This window comes from Mustela erminea, chromosome 4, assembly GCF_009829155.1.
Source record: "Mustela erminea isolate mMusErm1 chromosome 4, mMusErm1.Pri, whole genome shotgun sequence".
In the NCBI taxonomy this organism is placed as follows: Eukaryota; Metazoa; Chordata; class Mammalia; order Carnivora; family Mustelidae; genus Mustela; species Mustela erminea.
Window position 1 is genome coordinate 147643660 of NC_045617.1, and position 14639 is coordinate 147658298.

The 14639-nt window shown below is 46.5% G+C and overlaps 1 protein-coding gene across 1 annotated transcript in view; it reads right to left on the reverse strand.

Annotated features, from left to right (window-relative positions):
- The window catches only part of CARMIL1 (capping protein regulator and myosin 1 linker 1), a 300014-nt gene that overhangs the window by 182029 nt on the left and 103346 nt on the right, over positions 1–14639 (reverse strand). The window contains exons 3-4 of the mRNA XM_032341268.1: positions 6882–6932; positions 2891–2950 (exon numbers count right to left, since the gene is read on the reverse strand). Coding sequence (XP_032197159.1) covers positions 2891–2950; positions 6882–6932 — 111 coding nt within the window. The remainder of the gene's footprint in view (positions 1–2890; positions 2951–6881; positions 6933–14639) is intronic.

Genomic DNA, 14639 nt, shown 5'->3' on the forward strand with positions numbered 1-14639 from the left:
GGGAACCTCAGAGACCCAACAGCAATAAGGCAGAAAAAGAAATAAAACGGATCAATACTGAAAAGGGAAGGGGTGTAACTGTCTTTCTTCACAAACGACGCCATTGTCCATGTAGAAAATGATGAAATTCGTTTTTAAAAGCTACTCGTACTAAGAGGAGAGCACAACCACTTGTCAGGATACAAGTTTAATATGCAAAAGTCCACCATGTATCTACACAGGCAAGGATCATTAAGAACTGGCATTTAAAACAATACCATAAATGGTACAGCATCACAACATACAGGATGCTTGGGAATAAATCTGACAAAAGACGTGTAAGACCTGTATACTGAAAGCTACAACAAAATGCCGCAGAGACAAATTGAAGAAGGCCTAAATAGTGTAGAAATACACAGCTTTCTTGGGTCAAGGGCTCCATACTGTGAAGACGTCAGTTCTCCCCAAACTGGCTTATAGATTCAATCCAATACCAACCAAGATCTCAACAGCCTTCTCTGTAGAAACTGAGCTGAGTCTAAAATTCTTACGGAATTGCAAAGGACCCAGAACCAATGAACAACTGTGAGAAAGAACAAAGCTAGAAGATTAACACTATCTGATTTTGAGTCTTACTATAAAGTTACAGTGATCAGGACGGTGTGGTAGTTGTATAAACACAGACAAACAGACCACAGGGACAAGACTCAGTCCAGAAATGGACCAACACTTACATGAACAACCACAAAAGTGGAAGCCAGTTCAGTGTGGAAACAACAGTGCTTCAAACAGGTGGATAAGCCACACACATGCAAAAGAAAACACACACACACACACACACACACCCCCCAAAAAGAATCCCGCGCATTGCTTTATATACAGAAACTCCTTCAAAGTGGATCATAGAGCTAATGTATAATGTAAAGCTGTAATACTCCCAAAAGATATAGAACATTCTGTGACCCTGGGTTGAGCAAAGATTTATTCAACATGACACCAGCATGATCCATAAAAATATATACATAAAGACAAATTGAACATCATCAAAATTTAAAACTTGTGCCCTTTGAAAAGCACTGCAAAGAACATGAAATGACAGGCTGCAGATGGAGGAAAAAATACGTGTAAATCGTGTATCCGAAAAGGGATTTGTGTTCAGAATATACAAAGAACTCTTAAAACAATAACAAAACAACTCAATTTTTAAAATGGCAAAACATTTTAAACAGCACTTGTAAAAGGCAGACAGAGGATGGCAGACAAGTAGATAAAAAGATAATTTTTTTTTTTGAAGATTTTATTTATTTGACAGAGAGAGACACAGCGAGAGAGGCAACACAAGGGGGGGTGGGGGAGGGAGAAGCAGGCTTCCCGCCCAGCAGGTTGCCCGAGGCGGGGCTGGATCCCAGGATCCTGGAATCATGATCTGAGCAGAAGGCAGGCGCTTAACAACTGAGCCACCCAGGCGCTCCACTCAACATCTTTAGTCATTGGAAAAATGCAAATTAAAACTACAATGAGAAAGCATCACACACTTTTCAGAATGGCTAAAATTAAACACAATGACCACGCCAGTGTCCGGAGAATGTAGAGGAACTGGGATCCCCACGTACTGTTCGTTCGTGGCAACGTCCAATGGTATAACTACTTCGGAAAACAGTTCAGGGACTTCTTAAAAAGTTAAACATGCACCCACCATACACTTCAGCCATTCCATTCTGAGATATCTACCCATGAGAAATGAAAGCGTCTGTCCAATCAAAGATTTGTACATAAAGGTTCACAGCAGCTTTGCTGGTCTTGGCCAACAACACAAACAACCCAACTGTCCCCCACTGGGTGAAGTTGGATAAGGCAGCTGTGGTACAGCCCACAGTGGAATACAACAGAACACGAGGGGACATAGCGGGACACAGTGGGACAGAACAGAACACAGTGGAACACTACTCAACAATAAAAAGGAACTACTGAGACATGCAACAAAATAAATCGATCCCAAAACAATTTTTCCAATAAAAGAAGGTAGGCAATAAAGTATCAGACTCCTCTCCAGCTGCAGGGAGCTGACGCCCGCAGGTGAGGAGAGCAAGAGGGCGTGCTGCCTGGGCGATATGGGGAGACCGTGTGATGAGGACTAAATCTGGTATCTCGACTGTGGTAATGGTTTCACAGTGCACATATGTCAAAGCTTAACCACACTGTACACTTCAGCTTCTGGCATATTACTTATTATTGCTCAATCAAGCTGTTTTCAAAAATCTGCATCTTAGGGACACCTGGGTGGCTCAGGTGGTTGAGCATCCAACTCCTGATTTTGGCTCAGGTCATGATCCCAGGGTTGTGAGATCGAGCCCCACGTGGAGGCCTACCTCAAGGCCTGTTATCAGGCTCTGTTCTCAATAGGGAATCTGCTTGAGAGTCTCTCTCTCCCTCTCCCTCTGTATCTTCCCACCATGTGCTTTCTCTCTCTCTCTCTCTCTAAAATAATAAATAAATCTTAAAAAAAAAATCCACATTTTATTAGTACCAGAAAAATTTCATGCATCACTATATTCCCAGAAAGACCTTGTTAGATACTGTTGTATAATAGCTACAAGATTTTAACACTAAACCTTGTTGTACAAAATCTCACGTTTACATCCCCAGCTCACATAAGAGCTCACTGGTCCTTCTCAGACTGAGTTCCGTAGAATGTGTTTACCTTCCGAGAACAACACATTCCCAGCCCCGACCCACGAAGCCCCCTGTTCAGTCTCTCATTCAGAAACTTCATTTTCCCTAATCTCGTTTTCCTACATTATCTCAGAAAATTTCAACAGTGAAACCAGACAGGAGTTTCCCAGTTTCAGAAACCCAAGAGAGGTTAGGGCCCCGCTGTCGGGACACACAAGCTGCTGCTGTTGGCACGTACCTGAGCGGACTTGGAGCACATGACACCATGAATCTCCAGGTAGCTGAAGGTTAACTCGAGCTGCAATTGAAATAAAAACCTGTAATGAATGAGGGTGGCAAAACCTAGACTTCACGGTGAAAATGCTACAATTACAAACAGTCTGAGAGCCAAACAAGGATCTGGGTGTCTTTGGAAGGCAGGTGGGCTTACCGTCTCCATTCCTGCATGAAGATATGACCTTGATTACTGTCTTTCAGAAAAAGTATTCTTCACTTTACTAAAGGGCTGAAAGGAAGCTAGAAGTCTGACTTTTTAAATTTCATGAAAGGACAAAATCAATGGAAAGCTTTTACACATCTACTCTATTATTTCTTCATTGAGAGATGAATGTGTATGAAATGAATGCTCTCCTATTTCAAAATTTTGCTCCAGAAAGTCCCATCAAGATGACGATGTTGGGATTTCCCTTCTCTCTAAACCCTTACCTCTTTGGGTGACACTCTGGCCACTTACTGGAATCATTGTCATTCCTTCTCCATCTTTCAAAAAAAAAATGCCTATTTTGAATGGATTTAGAAAAATACAACATGTAGGAATTTTAAACTGTGGTTAAATGAAACACACAGTTATATAAAAATTTTATCTCTGTGGGCAGATAAATGATTTATTTCCTTCCCGTTTTAATAAGTGATCCTTTCTCTCTTCTCCTATAATCAGCATTTTTCCTCCTTCAAAATAGCTCCAGTCCCACACTTTTCCTATTTTTCCTCGACAACAGCCACTAATCTTTCCCCCAATTTTGCAGTCTTTCATCTGACTACAGCAAACAATCCCAGCACACCTGTTTGAGGAGACGGAGTTAGATCAGTTTATTTGAACTCTTCGCCCTCAAACTAGAAAGGTAGGGGGAAAAGTACCTTTGAGGGAACCAAACCCACAAGACCCTTAGTTGTGCCCCTGGGTGCTATGCTGTACCCTATGCATTTGGTAGGAAAAACATTACAACGGAGAACCCCTGAGTCTCCAGCTAACTATCTTGATGTCTACCGCTGAGGGCCGGAGATAGAAAAGTTATTCTTTCGTTATTCACTCAGTCAACCCACAGACGCATGTGGAAGGCCTAGTAGGTGCCAGGACTGGAACTGGAAAAGAGGAGGACATAACTCTCTTGTCCTCCCAGAGTCAAATGCGGCACTGGAGGCGCATTTTAAACATTTTATTCGAGTAGAAGTCTTCTTACCTACCATTATTATCAAAACTGATGCTTGGCTGGGTTTTGAAAAGTCATCTCAAGCAGGAAATCATTTTCTAAAAAGTATTCATATCTACCTTCAGTTAGTTCAAAGCAAAACTTGTAAACATTGTCTCCATGGCTAGCCTTTGACAGAGTGACCACATTTCCTCTTTGAGTAGAGCCCACTGGCTAGCCTGGCAACTGTATTTCCTCTGGGGGCCACACCCGCAAATGTAGGGCGCCTGCCATCCAATTCAAGTCTCTCCAAAATGGAGTGAGGGGGTGTCCAGGTGGCTCAGTCAGTTGAGTGCCCAACTCTTGATCTCAGCTCGGGTCATGATCTCGGGGTCATGGGATCAAGCCCCATGTTGGGCTCCCTGCTCAGCGGGGAGTCTGCCTGTGATTCTCTCCCTCTCCCTTTGCCTCTGCTCTTCCATGTCCCACCACTCCCTCTCTCTCTCAAATAAATCTTTAAAAATAAATAATAATAAACACAATGGAGAATTTGAAGACACTTGCAAAGCAACTTGAGGGTATAATTTTACTGAATTACTATGCTCCCCACCACCTCAGCCTTTAACAACTGTCTGGTCCTTAACAAGACAGTAATTTCTTTTTCCATAATTCACCTTTACTAATATTTAGTATTGCACAGATACTCTTTTGCAGCCTATTTCACTGCTATGTGAAATACCTTTAATTAAATAAATGTACTGCTGTCATGACAGCTGCTATGAATAGGTTTGGAAACAAACCGCTGAACCTCAGTGGGCACTCATTCAACTGGTGGGAGCAGGTGTGAACAGGCCGGTGCTCTCACCGCCCAGCAGCTATTTAAACCAGCTGGCATGAGTCCACATCATGCGGCATGGCACAGGTACCCTGTGATCAATCTGGCCGAAGGAGGTTAGTTGGAGGTCAATTAAGACGTTTCCATGGCACCTGGGGCTGTCACTGAGAGAGGCAAAGTGTCAGGGAGCAGGAAAGCATGGAGACATTTGGCGAGGCTCTCAAGTTTGTCAAGGAAACAAGGAGCCAAAAAGGAAGTCCAGGAAGAAGGCGGGGGGAGATTCTTCAACCCAGCTTCTCTGTGGGTCCATATCTGATCTGATAATTACCCACTCCTGCCCGCAAAGTTGAGCTGGGACCTTCGGGGGTGAGAGCAAATTTCTATTTCTTCACTGGGCGTGACTGCAAAAGTATTTACTTTTGGGTTCATCACAGAGATGGACATTTCTATTTTGTACATCTGACTGCATGTGTGATACATTTAACATAAATACCAAAGAAAAAGTGTTCCTTCGCTGCCCAAAAAAAGAGAAGACATTTATGCCATAATCAGTACCTACTATATAGTACTCTTCTGAGTATAATTATTTCCCCAGGAAATTAATGCCATCGACACAGGTCTTGCTTCTCAGCCAAGGTGTGCTGTGGCGCATGAAAACCAGCCTGATCTAAGGGGGCAACGTGAACACACATCACTTTGGAAGAAAACTGCTTTTCTCTATCTGCGATGCTGACCAGATCTGAAATCAGAACCAATCCCCGAACTATGCACATCATAGGACAAAGCCGGTCTGGGGGCAAAGCAAGGGAGGGGGCAATATGGGATCAGTCGGCAAAAGAGGGACAGCGACTGCCCCAGAGATAAGCTGCCTTTCCACATCAGAACATTTTTAATTAGGGGAAATATTATTCAGGGGCCTTCTACTCAATAGGGTACTTGACTATTTCTCAAGCCCATAAAAGTTCCTTCTGCAATTAATTTTTCACCAGTGGGATAATGGTTCAGTCACGTCCTTACAGCCTGCCTTGGAGTGTTTTACTATACAGGCAACGGAGCCCAACACCATCCCCATAATAATTGATTTCATTTACGACACATTAGAAACAGACTCACTTCACATGACCAACGCGGGCAGGGACCAACAGTTGCACTCCTCGGAGAAACATCGTAAAATTTAGCATCTGTTATAATCGGGGGGACAAAAAAAAAAGGCAGCAGGCACCCTGAGCCCTGGACTAGCAAACAGTGAGCTGGTCTCTTGGTGAAATTAAATCGATCCTTTCAAGAACAGAGTGGTTTCACGGTCGGGGATATGCAGCACAACCCTTCCCCGCTTTTCATGGGACGCTTTGAAATGAGAAGAGGAAAAACGATGGAGTAAAAGCTATTCGTCATCGTAGGGGCGCCTGGGTGGCTCAGTGGGTTGAAGCCTCTGCCTTCGGCTCGGGTCATGATCTCAGGGTCCTGGGATCGAGCCCCGCATCGGGCTCCCTGCTCAGTGGGGAGCCTGCTTCCTCTTCTCTCTGCCTACTTGTGATCTCTGTCTGTCAAATAAATAAATAAAATCTTAAAAAAAAAAAAAAAAAAAAAAAAAAAGCTATTCGTCATCGCAACGCTGAGGTGCTCCCTGAGGGAGAAGGAAGGAAAATATGGGTGTGCTAAGGACACTCCGGACACAGCCTCAATCGTGAAGTCGGCATCACTGAGGAGTGAGCGTGTGCGCGCATGCGTGTACATGCCGCCCTCGTGAAGTCTGCGTGGCTGAGGAGTGCGCGCATGCGTGCACATGCCTCCTTCGTAAAGTCTGCGTCACTGAGGGGCGCGCGCATGCGTGCACATGTCTCCTTCGTGAAGTCTGCGTCGCTGAGGAGTGCGCGCATGCGTGCACATGCCTCCTTTGTAAAGTCTGCGTCACTGAGGGGCGCGCACGTGTGTGTGCGTGCATGCGTGCGCGTGCGTGTTGGAGGAAAGGCATGGCCACTTACCTTGCTAGGGATCCGTGCTGTTACAAGGAAGGCCCGGCATGATGTGAGCACCTGCGGGAGAAAAAAGCAGCATCAGTATAAGCACCACCGGTGGGACTGGGAAGCTCTGGTGTGACCCACAGGACTGAGGGACATGGAGCACCGAGAGGCCACAGGGCTTGGCTCCTGGCGTGTGAGAAAACTAAGGGAACTGGGACGGCTGCTGCCATGAAAGTCGCTGTAGGCACCGAACAAACTACCTGTGAACTCTCAAGGGGAGCAGTGGGTCAGCAGCCCGCAGGACCAAGAGATTACTTCAGCTGAGTCAGCACGACAGGTCTTACAGACGGATAGTCATGAGCCTCCCTATATCAACAGCAAACTGAAGGAACAAGCCAAGGGCTCATGCACGCTTTCCAATTACAACCACCGGCCACGCTGGCCCTCTTGCTTCGCCTTCTCGGTACACAGGCGGAGAACACTTACACAGGCCCAGGCAGCGTAACCCGTGTACTCCAAGCTGTCCCCAGCTAAGTTTCTTGGCGGGCTTGTCCCAGTCCTTGAGAGAACATGTATGGAAGTTTTCATTCTAAAACTCAGCTAAGAACATCGATGGAGCCCAGAGAGCCCCACATGCCCTGCGGAGGCTGGAAATGGTTTGAAGTCAGGCCTGGAGGAGGGATCCCACATCCATGACTGCAAAGGTCCCAAGGCGCTTGGAGGCCCAGGCAGACCCCAGGGCCTTTGCAGTGGAGAGGAGGAGTCTCTGACACTGTGGTGCTGCTGGGAGAACTGGCTTTTTCATCTCCCAGAGAACCTCCTTATCACTAAATTTAGTATTTACAATGCAGCACACATGTTTCTCTCTTCTGGGGGCACTAATACAAGCAACCCCCAGTCTTGCCGCAAATCTAAAGCCCAGAGAAACTCCGCATAGAGGTAAATTCGTATCCAGGTCACAAAACTCACGTGCCGAAAGAGGACTCAGTATCACCTGTGACCTAAAACCCCCGTTTATCGTCTCAGTTTCCCATCTGAGAGCAGGTCCAGAGAAACTCATCACATTTGCTGGCTTGTGCCAGCATTGAGACTGGACACTGGGACCCCTGACCCCAGCGTATTATATCTATACTCCTTCCCCTCACATGCACCATACATTCAGTGCCAAAAGCCCCAGACAAGAACAAGCCTTTCCATTATTTGCAAAAATACATTATGCTCTGTGAACAGTCCTGCAAAGGGAAACTGGTCCCAAGACATCCAGGATTGTGTTACAAGCACAGTAGCAACAACCACGACCAGTACTGCTGGTTACACCATCCCTGATCCTCTAAGAGCTAGAAACAGTTATTATCTCCATTTGAACAAAAAGAAACTAAGGCCTGGAAAGATTATGTCACTTCCTGAGTGACCCAGAAAGCAGGTGGCAGAGCTGGGATTTGAAGCTGGTGTGGTCTCGGTCCAGAGACTAATTCTTTAATACAGACTGTCAGATTTCCAGAATCTACTTCCTGAAGAGTCTACACACATGCAAACACAGATGAGTCACAGAACTTGAAAGCCAGCAAAAAGCAAACGGGTATAAGCGTCACTGGCAGGATGAGCGATGTCTGAGGATCATAAAGAAAAGAACCTGTCCCTACTGGTCTGCCCGTCTGTCTCTGTCTTCTATCCGCCTACCTGTTTCTAGCTCTCTACCTGAGTAACTCAGTCTGTGTGTGTCTCTCCCCACCTGCTCCCCCTCTTCCACACCCTGCCCTGCTGTGGCGTCCACTGCCCCCCACGCTCCCCAGCTTCTCAGTCTCCAGTCCCTCCTCTGGTTCCCCACTCCCCACCCCCCACTCTGCCCTCATTTCTCAGCACTTCCCCTATGCCTATGCCAAGCACTCGAGAGCTTGTATCTTATTTATGCCTATTTCCAACAGTAGCCACCGTCACAGAGGAGATCCCGCATTCTGGAAGGATATTTCATTTGTAACACGGTCACAGAGACACTCAAACAAAACGTGAAATAAAAATGACAAGGCACCTTTTGACACGGTTGAACAAAGAGCACCTCGGTAATTAAGTGATTACAAGGTCCCCTGTGTGAATCTAATTAATAAGTCTTAGAAACTAATCTCAAACAAGCACCCAGCCCACTGACATGCAGCGGCGTGGGTCGGCTTCCCGTCCCTTTGTCCATGCGGGGCTCGGGGTTAGGAAGTTTCCCCACAAGCAGCCTGCCTGCCTTCTCTGGACAAGCCCTCTCCAGACCAGTCACCACGGGGGCTTCTAGGTGCCACAGATAGAGTATTCACTGGGTCAGTACACTTTTTAAAAGGGAGGATTAAAACAAAACAAAACAAAACAAAACAATGTTCTTACGGCTTCACCCTTTGAATAAAGAGCAACCAACCTCTTGACCATGTGTCGACACTACGACGTCCTAATGAGCGCTTCTGCTTTCCCTCAGCCAGCTTGACAGAGCCTCCAATCTGTGCTCCTGTGTGCCAACTCCCTTTCTTTAAAAATATTCCTTAAGTACCCAGTGTCCTCCAGAAGTTGTACCCAGTGTCCTTTCGAATTTGGACACGGGCCAACAGAATTTGCCTGAAAAGAGCCACATCCGTGTGGGAGCCCAGGCTTTGAAGGAAGAAGCTTTCTACCAGCCGGTCCCCATTTCTGGTGGTCATCTACGGTCCCCAGAGGCACGAGGACTGGTCTTAGAAAGTTTGGGAGGGGGTGGGGTGGAGTGGGTGAAATCATCAGAAGCCAACCCAGCCTTTCCCAAGTCTATACCCGCCTGCGAGCACAAGAGTGTAGCAGTATTTTGCAGCAAGAGAAGAAAACTACAAATGCCTTCATTCCAAGGATCCTGCCTCTTGGTCCATCAATGCAAACAGGGCCAATAAATGGGGCTATGTTCATGCTGGAGCTATGTTCATGCTGGGAACCCCAAAGAACTTGGTCTCCTAGCTTTCCTGTTCAGCTCCAAGACTGCCCCGGGTTTTGTGGTCTTGGAGGCTTCAGAGTGCATACATATGGCAATCACACAGGAAAACTCCTCAGCGATTGATCCCAGTAATAAGCACCACCTCGGTGCTGGGAGTAACAAGTACCCCATTTGCCGATGGTTCTAGTCTGAGCACTGAGAATCCTGTGTTCCAGGACTCCAGGACCCTTGCTCAGCCTCCCTCCATGGGTTTTGGAATCAGGAAGGCAGATTTAAATTCTGGTTCTGCTACTCGCTAGCGGTTTAACCCCAATAGTCAGTGAACTTCCCGATACCTCAATTTGCTCATCTGTAGAACAAGAGGAATATTCCTCCATAGGACAAATGCCATTATTTTAAGTATGATACCGACGTAGATAAAGGCCTAGCCCAGCTCCCAAAAGGTCTTTACCAAATACCCGCTCTCTATCATTTTAACTGATGTGATAGCATCTTAAATTTCGATTCCCAAATTAAGATTAAGTAGTTACATTTGCTGGATTTTTTTTTTTTTTAAATATTAGTTTTTGGCAACAGAACAAAACAAACAAAACCTACCAAGATTCTGAGATATCCTCTAGGCTAAAATTTTCAGTTCAATATATTTTCTTGCAAAGTTAAAAACAACAACAACAACAAAAACTTGGGGGCAGGTAGAGGGCCTCAGAAGAACTATCTGTCCTCAATCAAGGAAACTTAGTCACCAAGGATAAGCTACAACTTCCCTCCCACCTCCTCTGGGGAGGCCCATTCTTCCACAAAGGTCTTAGCATGCAAACCACATCTTCAAGCCCTATAATGAATTTCCTCTCCCTTTCATTGAAATGCAAGCAGCAGCCTTGCTCCCTCTGAGGCTTCTCCACTCAACTTTTAACTTCAAAATTTCACTTCGAAACGTTTTATAAAAATCCTCCCTACTGCTAAGACTCACAACTTAGCAGAGGAGCCTAAATATTCTTACGGAAATGATATATAATGAGGTTGGCTATGAAGCCCTCTCACTGCATACTTCTTAAAAACTGAAATAAATACCTATTTCACCCTCTTTAATAACTCCATTGCCTAAAGCCTCCCACCGCACAGGTAATCCATAAATTCATGCCATCTAAATCCACATTCTCTCGTGCAGATTACCAAGAATGCCTTTCCTTTAAAATTGGCTCTACATGCCAAATATTCAAAAAAGGGTCTTATACCCCCTAAGTACTCTCTAATTTGCAAGCAAATGAAATGATGAAAGCCATGTAATACATTTACCCTCTTCCAGACTCCCAGCTCGAAGGGTGTCATGGACAAGACCTCTTTAATCCAAGACACACACTTCCAGGCAGAGAGACGAGCAGGTGGCGAGGACCATTATCACCACCGTGCAGGCGTGAGTGACAGATGCCCAGAAAGTTGAATGAGAATAAAAAGTTTCTCCTGGCCCTGAGCCTCCTAACACACTGCACCCACCCATGAGAACCATCACCCTCTCTAGCTAAAGCAGGAGGAGGCTTCACCTGAAAGGAATACAAACAATACATCATTTTTGTGCAATTTCTGGCTCCTGATCCCTTGTAACATTGGATCACCACACTACTGAGTATCTGTCTGTTTCTCTGTGTCATTAACAGATGTGCCTAATGAGGCAGGATGGTCTAGTACAGGATCTGAAAATTACAGCCTATGGGCCAAATCCCGCACACCGCCTCTTTTTATAAATAAAGCTTTAATGGTATATGGCTACACCATTTGTCTGATGTACTGTCTCTGGCTGCTTTCACACAGGCAGAGTTGAAGCAACAGAGATTTTTAGGGCACACAGGGCCTAAAATACTTACTATCTGGTCCCATACAGAAAGAACTATCAGGTCCCATACGGAAGGAGTTCGTCAACCCCTGGCCCAGCATTCTCAAGGGAGAAGCCCGGAGTGGGACAGTTGTCTGCATTTCAATTCGATCTACTATCTGTGTGACTTAGGCGAACCACCTGACCATCACCGTGGCTCTGTTTCCTCCTCTGCAAATGGGAGCAGAAATAGTACCTGTGCCCACGGAGCCGTGAGAGTTCACCGGGTCCGTCATACGTGTGACGCACCCAGAAGAGCGCTCGCAGGTCAAACAGCACAACCGTGTGTGAGTATTTGTATATCTCAATAGTACAACAAAACCGCGACGCATGCCCACCACCGTGTTAAACCAAGAGGGAGTCAGCCCTACGTACCCTGGGGTTGGCCTCAACCTGGCTGAGGGCCCTAACAGAACAGGTCACTATCTTTGTGGATCTAAATGTCCCCAAAGTAGAATTAAGAATGGTGGAAGAGGTCCCCGTGTCCCCTTCCTGCACTTGGGATCCGTGATGTGGGCCCACTGTGGGCTCCCCCGGCTCCAGGACCCTGCTCCTCTCTGGTGTGTAGACAGCTGCAAAGTGCAAGTCCCCAGGACATATCTGCTGAGAGGAATTAGTTCCTTCCTGGGGCCCCACTCCCTGGCAAGATAGATGCTCCCTCCAAACGGGAGCACGGAAGCCACTGGAGCTGGGCTTCGGTTCTCTCACACCTGGTGCACATCCATTTCTTCTTCACCTGGTTATTTCCGCCCCTGTGCAGACAATGGGGCGTTTACACACAGCGTGTCAGACACAATGGCTTCCTTCCGACTGCAGTCCCATTGCTGCAAGCTCCATCACCGAAGCATGAAAGAAAACAAACGCATTTAATGTTTCTCCGCAGATGAACATGTGGCCACTTCAAAACATCCATTCTCCTTAACGGCACTCCATATCACATCTCCTTTCAAAGCACCGGCTGACACAAAACTCTGGAATATGTCACACTGATTCTATTATGAGGGCACATTTTTCTTTCTTTTTTTTTTTTTAAACACTTTATTTCTTTATTTGTTGGCGGGGGGGGGGATGGTGGCGGTGCACAAGCAGGGAGAGTGGCAGGCAGAGGGAGAAACACAAGCAGAGAGCCCGATGCGGAACTCGATCCCAGGACCCTGGGGTCATGACCGGAGCCGAAGGCAGATGCTTAACTGACTGAGCCACCCAGGCGCCCCAGGACACACTTTTTGAGGCAGAATTCTCCCTAGAAAGGGACCACCTCCCAGGCTATGAACAAGATGAGTCCAATACTCAGCTCCAGCTCCTTGGGGTGCAGGGGGGCCCACGTCAGGCTCTTGGGGTCCAGAGTTCCTGCCCAGAGCTCTCAACCCCAGGTGGGTGCTTGGGAAGGGATTAGTCATCACTGTCCTGTTTATGTTCTAAATGAATTCGACAGAAGGGTCACAGCTGTGCAAGGAATAACGAAAACATACAACATCGTCGTATTAACCCAGTTAACTAACAAACTTCTCCTGTGTCCTCAACCCACCAGCCTGTCTCTTCTTGAATGTGAGAGTCACTAGAACTCAATTATAGCTAAAAATCAGAGCTGAGAAGGACCTGGGGAAACGTGTCCTGGGAAACCCCAGAGGTGAGGTGAGGACCCTCTGTCCCAGGTATGGCATCCAACAGGGACCACAAAGAATCACTTGAAAGAAAAGACAAGGAACCATGACAGCATAGTGACAAAGAAGGCTGGCTCCAGAGGCAGAGAGCCCAGGGATGAATTCCCACTACACCACTTACTACCAGCTGTGTGACCTTGGGCAGGTTACTTAGCCTCTCTGTGCCCTGGTCTCCCCCTCCATAAAAGCATGGGGACAGTATCACCTACCCAGATACCATATGTGAGGTACTCAAAACAAAACCAGGCACAAAACAAAGTCCGATAAAGGTATATCCTTGGGCACATTTACAAGAAAAACTATAGCTAACAATGGGCTATACGTTAGCATTGGAACAAGAAGTTAGTTTCACCATCTTTCACTAGAATTTTGTTGCTGTGGTCTCTCCCCAACCTGAACCATTTCACCCAATCAGCCTCTGTTTCCCAGCCTTATACCCTCATCTTTCTAGCCAAGGAGTCACAGAAGTCACTCCCTTCTTCTCTTTTGATACATTAGCAGTGTCATGCAATGTAAAAAGTACAATTTTCTCTCCTTCTCTCGGAGCAAATTTATGAAATATTTTTCTACTTTGTGAAAGTGTGGTGGCATATGGTAGGAGGACTGATTTAGATTTGATACTGCTACCTATATAAGAGAGAGAGATTCGTCATGAAATTCGGAGATTAGAAATTGGGAGGGAAAGATTTCTGTACCCAGAAATCTTTATTTTTATTTTAGAGAGCACTTGCACAAGGCGGGGAGTTGGGGAGAGGGACACAGAGAATCCAGGCTCCATGCCCAGCAGGAAGGCTGACGTGGGGCTCGATCTCACGACCCTGAGATCATGACCTGAGCTGAAATCAAGAGTCGGACATTTAACCTCCTGAGTCACGCAGACTTCCCTGCACATACTCATCAGTAGAGCTTAGCAAGCATCTTAATAAAATGGACTAAACCGAACTGAAAGCGAAAAGAAAACCACGTGCCTTGCAAGGGAATACCAGAAGCCACCGTTTCATGAGACTTCTGTTCCAGAGATACCGGCGTGCACATGGTACGCGGGCATGCACATGTGTGTGTGTGCACAGGCATGCAACGTATGTAGGAGAGGGGCCTCTCAAACCAGTATCAAAAAGAGCCCGTCTTGGAGTCCGGGTTTTGAGAGTCTGAGAGTCCTGACTTATGAAACCTGTAAGCACCGCCCACCATGAGGCTACAGATGAGGCAGAGGCAGCGGGGTTCGGAGGCCAGAACAAGGGCTTTGCAGTCAGACAGACGTCGGGACAAACCCCAGCGTTGCCATCGGGTGAGCGGGGAGGAAGCAGGCA